Raw genomic sequence first — 10928 nt, 5'->3', positions numbered from 1 at the left:
GGTAACGGTCCTTGGTTCGCTCAGTGTGCTAGGTTGTAGAGAGAGGGGTGGATTTCAGGTGGAGACGGGTATTGGGTGGTCAACACTACAAAAAAGAAGAAATCGACATCGTCCTTACGTGTTTCACTATTGAAATTTGTAAAAACTATTAATTTACATGATTTTCTCTTCGCATTGATCTCACCAACAATAAAAAAAAAATATTCATAACAATGACTGATTAAATGGCCAATAATAAATCGGAAATGATAATTTAAATTTTACTATATAATACAAAAAATAAAAATTCATCGATTAACTCGGCCACAAGTGAGGTCACCAAATTCCTCACACGCTAATATAAAAAAAAATATCGATTAATCTCGAAATACTCGAGAATACCGAGAAATTAGGGGAAAGGTATGCGAATCCCCGTGAGAGTGAGAAAGCGAGGAAATGAACTCACCAGTATACGCATAACGTATGGCAGAAGGAAATAAAAATTAACTAAAACTAAACTCACCGTAGCGGAAAATCGGTAGAGTCAATTTTCAAAAAACCAAAGCCAACTAGCTCGGGAAGGTCTCGCGAAGTCCATGAAACCAAAATTGTAATTTTGAGATCATTGGGAACTACTCCGGATTAATTTACATCCGGAGGGAAATTTAAACGACGGAACACTTACGGGAAGCGAGAGCCACCACTCGTAGGCGCGTCAGCGGGGTGCCGCGAGGGGAGAAACTCTACGCAATTTTTACGTAGGGTGGAATAGAGATACTCCTCACCCTAGTAGCGAGGGAGAAGCAAATAGCCCAAGTCGAAAATCATCAGATTTTGACTGGGAAAAGACGCAGGAATTCCACTACCGACCAAACACACTCACTGAACCCGAAAATCATCTCAAAGATGACCGGGATAATCCGGAAGGCGCGAGAACTCTTTACCGACCCGATTTGGGTGGAATCGCCGATCCAAAAATCGGAAGGACACGTGGATAAAAATCCAGGATAAGGGATAATGCCCAACAAAATGCCAAAAAAATGCGCAATCAGGGCCACTAAATACTACTAGAGGGGTGATCAACCACTGCACGTGGCTGAGGGCCACGCGAGGGATACCACCATAAAGGGGAAAATGACGCTATCCGGAAATGGCTCGAAATTAGGGGAAAAATTCCAGAAAACTCACTGTTTTTCCATGTTTAATGGTCGTCTTACCTTTTCGGACCATCCTGGATCCTTACAGCTTCTCCGAAAGGCACAATAATCCGAATGGAACAATTACGTTGTGTGAGCACACACAGAAATTCACACGTGACGAATAGTTGATGACGGTCAACGCGGAACTGATTTCGGAGGTCAGTGCCGCGACACACCGGGCCCGCGAGGCTTCCGACCAACCGAGCTGCGCTCTGATTGGTGGAGATGTTTTCTCCTCAGAGATGTAAACCTCGAGGGGGCCACCGAATTAATTCGGACATATCAAAGGTGTAACTATCCCAAAATCTAAATTAATATTTCCTAACATTTTAATTCAACAAAGCTCAGATAATAAATAATTTAAATGAACTGAACCGAACTGATGGACGTTCGGATAATTACTAAGGGCTTTTGGCGCCTCCCACGGATCGGTTCTGCGGGATTTACGGGGTTAACAGACCGATATTCCTAACTAATTCTCCTAATTATCCACAACTCTAAGCAACCTGGCAATTCACGGGATACAAGGGTTAGACTTATTCCCCGTAACCTTCCACCGAAAAACTAAAACGTAACCAGTTAACCACCGTAAAATCCATTATAATTTGAAGCGCCGGCATTTCAGCCGGACCTAATCGATTTCCCGTAATATTAACAATACGGTGGATCCCATAAAGAAACCGGATGACTCGATATGTTGGTCCTTCTTCGCGCTGACTTTACGGGCCCACAAAAACGCGTAATTAACAGGTCTTGCCAAAAAAAAATTATACTCTACACCCAATCCCAAAAATCCAAAACTCTAAAAATTCACCACGCCATAGCGGGAACTGTAAACTCAAAATTCTCCACCGGAGTGGGAAATACTCGACTCAAAATTCTCCATCGAAATTGGAAGCTCTAGACTCAACTCCATTCAAAATGGGTCGACTTCAACTCAAAAACTCCCTTAAAAATCCAAAAATCTCCACCAAAATGGGAAATAGAAATCTCTNAATTGTAATTTTGAGATCATTGGGAACTACTCCGGATTAATTTACATCCGGAGGGAAATTTAAACGACGGAACACTTACGGGAAGCGAGAGCCACCACTCGTAGGCGCGTCAGCGGGGTGCCGCGAGGGGAGAAACTCTACGCAATTTTTACGTAGGGTGGAATAGAGATACTCCTCACCCTAGTAGCGAGGGAGAAGCAAATAGCCCAAGTCGAAAATCATCAGATTTTGACTGGGAAAAGACGCAGGAATTCCACTACCGACCAAACACACTCACTGAACCCGAAAATCATCTCAAAGATGACCGGGATAATCCGGAAGGCGCGAGAACTCTTTACCGACCCGATTTGGGTGGAATCGCCGATCCAAAAATCGGAAGGACACGTGGATAAAAATCCAGGATAAGGGATAATGCCCAACAAAATGCCAAAAAAATGCGCAATCAGGGCCACTAAATACTACTAGAGGGGTGATCAACCACTGCACGTGGCTGAGGGCCACGCGAGGGATACCACCATAAAGGGGAAAATGACGCTATCCGGAAATGGCTCGAAATTAGGGGAAAAATTCCAGAAAACTCACTGTTTTTCCATGTTTAATGGTCGTCTTACCTTTTCGGACCATCCTGGATCCTTACAGCTTCTCCGAAAGGCACAATAATCCGAATGGAACAATTACGTTGTGTGAGCACACACAGAAATTCACACGTGACGAATAGTTGATGACGGTCAACGCGGAACTGATTTCGGAGGTCAGTGCCGCGACACACCGGGCCCGCGAGGCTTCCGACCAACCGAGCTGCGCTCTGATTGGTGGAGATGTTTTCTCCTCAGAGATGTAAACCTCGAGGGGGCCACCGAATTAATTCGGACATATCAAAGGTGTAACTATCCCAAAATCTAAATTAATATTTCCTAACATTTTAATTCAACAAAGCTCAGATAATAAATAATTTAAATGAACTGAACCGAACTGATGGACGTTCGGATAATTACTAAGGGCTTTTGGCGCCTCCCACGGATCGGTTCTGCGGGATTTACGGGGTTAACAGACCGATATTCCTAACTAATTCTCCTAATTATCCACAACTCTAAGCAACCTGGCAATTCACGGGATACAAGGGTTAGACTTATTCCCCGTAACCTTCCACCGAAAAACTAAAACGTAACCAGTTAACCACCGTAAAATCCATTATAATTTGAAGCGCCGGCATTTCAGCCGGACCTAATCGATTTCCCGTAATATTAACAATACGGTGGATCCCATAAAGAAACCGGATGACTCGATATGTTGGTCCTTCTTCGCGCTGACTTTACGGGCCCACAAAAACGCGTAATTAACAGGTCTTGCCAAAAAAAAATTATACTCTACACCCAATCCCAAAAATCCAAAACTCTAAAAATTCACCACGCCATAGCGGGAACTGTAAACTCAAAATTCTCCACCGGAGTGGGAAATACTCGACTCAAAATTCTCCATCGAAATTGGAAGCTCTAGACTCAACTCCATTCAAAATGGGTCGACTTCAACTCAAAAACTCCCTTAAAAATCCAAAAATCTCCACCAAAATGGGAAATAGAAATCTCTCTCTCTCTCTCTCTCTCACCCTAATTATTTATCCACGGATTGGCTTTTCCTGTCGTGAGGGAAGTTGTTGTCAGCTCTCGGTGGTGTTTCTAACGGATATCCCCATATGTTCGTTACAAAACTAATTTTATTGTTCAATCTTTATTTCATATGAAATTACAAATCATCATTATTTATCCAGCTGTTATGAGTGTTATCAAAACCCATCCATTTGATTGATTGTGAAGATCTCAGTGGTGCAGTTGGGGGTGTATCCTTTCTCGAAGATTGTTTTATATTTGCTGATACGAACTCTGTCTCCAACTACGAATTTTATTCCTTTCATCATATTCCTTGAATGTTTTTGATATATACTTCGCAGCAGCTGCTTCTCATTCTTCAAGGTTACATCTTTCGGCTTCATTTTAATAATGCTGTGTTTTGTATTATTATAGGATTTTACTAAATTATCTATAGTATCAATCCACTTGTACGTTCCATTGAGAGAAAACTGTTTCCACATTTTATTTTTCAGAGTACGATTGAAGCGTTCACATATAGAAGCCTTAAGGTTGCTGAATGTGGAGTACATTTTTATATCATAATCTTTCATCAGAGCTTGGAAATTCTTGTTATAGAACTCCTTTCCCTGAGGTACATATCACTTTTTAGGAATACACCCCTCTTTCAAGATGAGATTCATAGCATTTGCCACATCTACTCCATTTTTAGTTTTGGTTGGGATGGCCCATGCATACTGGGAGAAAATGTCAACAACTGTAAGGAGGTACCTATAGCCCTTATTGACATTTGCATAAGCCCCCATCTCCACTACATCAGCTTGCCAGGTTTCATTCAAACCTCTAATATCAACATGACGACAAGTGTAATTCCTCCTAGTTGGTTTATGAAGCTCCTCCACTATTTTAGCCTCCTTTAATTCCATCTTTGTCTCTGCTCAGGGAATGATCTTGAATATTATTATCTGATGAAGCTATTTCCTCTGTCTGCTTCTTTTCATCTCTGCTTGAGAAATTATCTCAGATACTTGAGATTGAAGAGCTTGAAGGGAATCTTTCAACTGTTTATTCAGTGATATGATCTCTTTTTGCAAGAATGTTGTATATCTTGTCAGAATTTTCATTGAAACAGCATCCAAGGGATCCTTTGCATCAGCTAAATTACATAATTTTTTGTTATCAATATCATAGTTTCCATCATGTTTACGCTTGAATCCATCACCTGGAGGACCTCGTCTTCCTGGGGTAGTAGTACGACCATAAGCCCACTGTCCACCGAACACATCTAATATACAGAATCTAATATACAATTCCAGCCTCACGTCACTCTTCGATGATGGAGAAAATTTCATTGGTGTGACTCGTATTGCCAGCTGCCTGAGATGCCATGAGTAAACAAAGTCTATCTACCAATTCATTAGGATCATCCCAGTAGACATAATCCATTTTTTAGTTTGTAGTCCTTGGAGCGATCATGTATTGCGGTAGCAGAGCTGTACCAGTTTTTTGAATCGATGATGATTGAAGCAGTGGTGCTATAATATTAGTAAATTTTTGATTCTTTTTTTTCTTAATGGGTTGGTCAGCTTGATAGCGAGATCGATGAGGACTCGTCCGTTCAATAATTGCAACATAAACTTTTTTATCAATTTCAGTGATATGCTCTGGTTCTGGAGATTTCATGAAAATCAATTACATCAGACCAGGTGTTAATTTATACTGTTTATCTTACGAAATCATTGCATCATCCTTGAAAGAAACTATTGAATTTCCGATTTTCAAACCTCCTTTCAAATTTCTAATGCCAAATTCAGTGTCCAATTTTTTCTCTTTTGCTGTTCCAAATCTCTGGAGATATGACTGTGACAGGTTCTCTGGATTTGATATATTGAGGTCTTCAGTCGATGATTCATCAATCGACTCCAACGGTCTTGAAGAATGGTTTTTGAGTAATGGAGTATCATTCAGACTCATTGAAGGTTGTGATGATGATGATTCTGCACGTCGCGGAGTNACAAAATCATTACATCATCCTTGAAAGAAACTATTGAATTTCCGATTTTCAAACCTCCTTTCAAATTTCTAATGCCAAATTCAGTGTCCAATTTTTTCTCTTTTGCTGTTCCAAATCTCTGGAGATATGACTGTGACAGGTTCTCTGGATTTGATATATTGAGGTCTTCAGTCGATGATTCATCAATCGACTCCAACGGTCTTGAAGAATGGTTTTTGAGTAATGGAGTATCATTCAGACTCATTGAAGGTTGTGATGATGATGATTCTGCACGTCGCGGAGTACTTGAGAAGATTTTTTGTTAATGATCCTCGTCTGCTGTCTTGAATGCATCATTCTCTTCATCATTATCCCCAACATCCATCCATGGAACCATTGATATCCCTCGTTCTGACAACTTTCTTTTCTTTTGTCTTGATTTTTTCGATTGTGCTTCAACTAATTTTTCAAGCGGTGTAATCATTGGTTTAAATACTTCGTTTGCAGTACGTTCTGCAGCAACTTGACCTAATTTCAATATTTTATATTTACGTCGGATTGCATCACTTACTAAAGCAATGTGATGCAAATCATTGGATTCTTTTTCCAACACCTTGCCCTGCATGTTGATTGGTGCACGTTCAGTTGAACACTGTCTTCAATCTCGAAGATCATTGCTTATTTATGGTGATAAAGCAATCGAAACCTCTTCGATAACGTCCATTATTTAATTCACTATCTTTATCAATTACCATGAATCCATACTTGTCCAGATACCAACAAGTTGGGCACAAATCTTTGAATTGTGTATATGACATATCACTATTGACATGATCATCATAAATATGTTTCAGGTTCATCTCATCTCGAGGAAAAAGTATGAGAAAATTCGTGTTATCGCGCACTAAATGCTTCGGGATACGAGCATAAGTCTGACAGAGATAGAAACAGTCTACGTTTTAATGTCGTCCCATACAAAAAAAAGCTCTCATATTGTCTTGTTTCTCACAAGCAGTTGTTGCGAAGATTATGATTTAGTTGGGGCGAGCATCTTCAGGTTTGATCACCTCTTCGTGATCGCTGAATGGAAAATATTCAATAACTTTTGTAGATTCTAACAACTGCTTGAGGAACTGGTATTTCGGTTAAATCAGAGACTTTGAATACACGTAAACATTCTCAGATCTCAATCCATTTGGATGAGTGATCAGTGCAAATAAGACATTTACCACAGCTTGAAGGTCCACAAATCACTGCACGCATGCTATTCGGTAAAAGAGAACCATGTCGATTCATTCCTCCACCCTTTTTTTGTTGAACAATTTGATCGAAAATGATAACAGGGAGTTTCACAGTTTGCCGCTTGAACTTCATCTTGACGACTGCAGCATCAGTTATAAATACGCTGTATTTATATGGTTCTGGTCAGTCGTTGACAGACCATGGTCGCGTGCAAACGTAAGAGAGAGCGCAGCGGTGAAGGTTTTGTGCATAAAGTGATTAATAACTTGCCTGTGGAATTACATGTGCCGGGTTGTAGATACTATGGACCAGGAACCAAATTAGTTAAACGATTGGCTCGTGGTGATCGTGGGATAAACCCTCTTGACGAAGCGTGTAAAGAACACGATATTGCCTATTCTGAGAATAGAGAAAACTTGTCTGCTAGACACAACGCTGATAGTATTTTAGAACAACGAGCTTGGAGTCGCGTGTTGGCGAAGGACGCTGGTCTTGCTGAAAAGGTAGTAGCTTGGGGAGTGGCGAACACCATGAAGGCTAAGAAGAAACTCAGGATGGGTATGCGTCAGAAGAGAAAAACTGATACGAGGAGGAGAAAGAAAACTGGGAAAGGACATAAGCTGAAAAAACAGACTGGCCGAGTTCCGAAGGGAAAAATCGGAAAGGGTAGCAAGCGAAAAAAGAAGAAGATCCCATTACGTCAGATTATTGATGCTTCTAAAGCTTCGATGCTTCCAGGAGTGAATCCTATGAAAACAGCATTGAAAGGGGCACGTGAAGCTGTGAAAAATGCTGGAGGAAGGAAGGAAATTCGAGCCTTGCCTCGCATTCTACCTGTTCCAACAAAAACCGGTGGAATTTTGCCCGCTTTTCTCATCTCACTCTTCGCTGAACTCAGTGCTACAGGTGCTTTAGCAGGTGGTGCTGCGGGCATTGCAAAAGCTGTCAATGATGCTAAGGCTGCTAGGGAAGCCCTTGAGGAGAGTAAACGACATAATCGGAATATGGAAGATATTGCTGTGGGCAAGGGATTGTATTTGAAGCCTTATAAGCAAGGTTTGGGACTTCATTTGAGTCCAAAAAACGTGTAAGACTACCACACCGAGCGCTCACCGATAATGACATACTAAAATTTGCTAGAGCAATGAAAATTCCACATTTTCCACAATCTTGATGACAGTGAGGGACCTGGCACCCATTGGTTTGCTTATAAAAAGCGGAATAAAGATGTCATTTATTTCGATAACTTTGGCAACTCGCGTCCACCTCAAGATTTAGTAAATTATCTCGGTGCTGGTAGTTTAGTAAAATATAATTACAAAAATTATCAAGACTATGATACAATTATTTGTGGACACTTATGTCTCAAATTCCTGTCTAATCAATTGTCATAAAAGCAGCGATCCACGTCGGTGGCAGATCAGTTCAACGCTAACCATCATGGATGACTCTTTCACGTTAACATTATCGGTACATCTTCTGTACTGCAGGCATATTATTTTCCACCAATTGAGTTATCACCTTTGAAAACCTACAGTGTAGGGCTTCTGTCATTCTTAACGTACAATTCAATCCCTAATATTGATGAGGGACATAATAAATTCTATTTCGTGCAAGACACTGAAACTGTTTTCACATTACCGACTGGGACATATGAAATTGAGGATATTGAAAAGCAGTTGGAAAAACAACTTGAAAATGAAGGTGTACAACAATTCAGCCTCAAGGCTGATGATATTACTCTTAAAACGGAGATAAAAATACCACGTGACATTTTCATTAACTTCATTCCACCGGATTCCATTGGTCGATTGTTGGGGTTCAAACTGGATGTTCTCCACAGTTCGGGTTCTTACCAGTCTGACATGCAAGCATCAATTATTCATATAAATTCTATCCGTGTTAAATGTAACATCACTGCTGAAGCATACATCAACAACGAATGAGCACATACTATACATGAATTTTTCCCAAGTGTCCCGCCAGGATATAAGATCATCGAAGTGCCAGCTCAAGTCATTTACCTGCCGATCGTCGTACAGTCAATAGACCAATTGCAAGTGAAAATTGTTGATCAAGACGGACGTTTAGTGAGTTTTCGCGAAGAAATTATAGCAATAAGACTCCATATTAGAGCGAATTAGAGAATGGGAATTGTCTTCCAGAGTAAGGTTGGCGGCAGCTATAAAAGCCATACATCATGCCGAAAGTTCCACAGTCAACTAGCAGCTTTCAAGCGGCTTACATCTCAGAACGTCAAATATCTGAAGAGTCTGGGTCTGAAACTTCGCGGAAAAGCAAGAAAGTAAAGTTTTGCTGTATCGTCATCGCTTGTTGCTATTTACCATGGAAGAAATTCTGAAAATTCAAAAACCAATCATTTTTGATGAGTCCATTGCTCATTATGAGATTCATGTTCATCAGCTATTTGCATCATCAAGTTTAAACAATAATGATGAAATTCGCATAGCTGTGCAGCATCAAGATTTATATGTGTTGCCATGCAAGAGTTCACCCCACATCTGTGGTCGTCTCACGAAGGCTGATGGCATCACTGCTGCTGAAGCAACCAACTTTGTCAATAATGCCATTTGTCACTTATTTGAGGAAATCCGCTATGAACTGAATGCTATGGAAATCGATCGCTGTAAAAATGTTGGTGTAAGTACTCTGATGAAAAACTACATTTTCCAGAGTCCAAGTCAAACATTTTTATTGGAGCATGCTGGTTGGATTTTCCAAGAAAATGGGAAAATAACTGACGATGCAGGATATTTTGATCTCTCTATTCCTCTGATTATGATACTGGGATTTGCTGAAGATTACCAACGGATTATCATCAACGCGAAGCATAAGTTAATTCTCACTCGTTCACACAATGACAACAATGTTGTTTTACAAGCCCAACCAGCTCAAGGGGTACAAGCAGAGGACTTCAAAATTTCACTCACCAAGCTTGAATGGATGATATCCTACGTCAAAGTTGCAGATTCTCGTAAAGTTCAACTGTTGAACTATAATGCTCAAGATATAGCCACACCTATGAGCTTTCGAGCTTGGGAGTTGTACGAGTATCCCATGTTAGCGAGAACCTCCAAACATGTTTGGGTAGTGAAATGTTCAACACAATTGGAAAAACCACGCTTCGTTATTGTTGGATTCCAGAGCTCCAGAAGGAATCAAATAACCAACAATGCCAGTAAATTTGATCATTGTACCATTCGAGATGCGAAACTCTTCCTGAATTCTCAGAGTTACCCCTATGGAAACCTCCATCTTGATATTACACACAATCAGTACTCTCAACTCTACAACACGTATACTGACTTCCAGACTTTTTACTATGGTAAGGAGCCTGAGCCCTTGCTGAACAGGGATGCATTCTTGAAGACAGCACCGCTCATCGTCATCGATTGCTCCAAGCCGAACAAGTTCCTGAAAACTGGACCTGTAGATATTCGACTTGAATTCGAATTGACGCAGATATTCCCCTATACTACTGCAGCTTATTGCTTGATCTTACATGATCGAATTATCGAATATCATCCTCTCAGTGGTGGAGTGAAGAAAATGATTTAAGAAAATATCTAATATAATCATGTATTTTTTCTGTGAGATTAATGATTAAATAAATGAATACATTTGAATGATAAAAAAGAATTTTTATTGCATATTATCTGCAAGTTTTTTACAATACTGATAATTCTTAAGACTCTCAAACTTCCATTTCAATGTCATTTTCATTCCATACAAATATCCGAGAATTGATAAAATCGAAGCCTTTTCACGATCCTCTTCATCCAACTTCATCCTCTCGATGGTAGAAGAAACCTCGTTTACTTTTTTCCTCAATTCATCCTCCAGTCTTGTTAATATAGTCTTGATAGATTTTTCAATGATGCTGGATTTGAGATCAAAGAGAACAGGTAAAGAT

At 40.2% G+C, this 10928-nt stretch overlaps 1 protein-coding gene across 1 annotated transcript; it reads left to right on the top strand.

Moving 5' to 3' along the window:
• The first annotated feature begins 9194 nt into the window (after nucleotides 1–9194).
• LOC107046341 lies at nucleotides 9195–10573 on the top strand. The gene is made up of 2 exons (XM_015268944.1): nucleotides 9195–9299; nucleotides 9419–10573. Exons 1-2 carry the CDS (start codon nucleotides 9195–9197, stop codon nucleotides 10571–10573), a joined length of 1260 nt encoding a protein of 419 aa, XP_015124430.1.
• Nucleotides 10574–10928: the final 355 nt, after the last annotated feature.

The sequence above is a fragment of the Diachasma alloeum genome, unplaced genomic scaffold, assembly GCF_001412515.2.
Source record: "Diachasma alloeum isolate Michigan unplaced genomic scaffold, Dall2.0 Dall_scaffold_01313, whole genome shotgun sequence".
NCBI lineage: Eukaryota > Metazoa > Arthropoda > Insecta > Hymenoptera > Braconidae > Diachasma > Diachasma alloeum.
The sequence above is the reverse complement of the archived record's forward strand: the minus strand, read 5'-3'. Positions and strand labels throughout refer to the sequence as shown.

Excerpts from the sequence above, each read along its gene's own strand:
- LOC107046341 (XM_015268944.1), top strand. The coding sequence starts at position 9,195 with ATGCCGAAAGTTCCACAGTCAACTAGCAGCTTTCAAGCGGCTTACATC. Across the intron at positions 9,300-9,418 it reads CTTCGCGGAAAAGCAAGAAA|CTATTTGCATCATCAAGTTT; the intron begins GTAAAGTTTTGC and ends CATGTTCATCAG.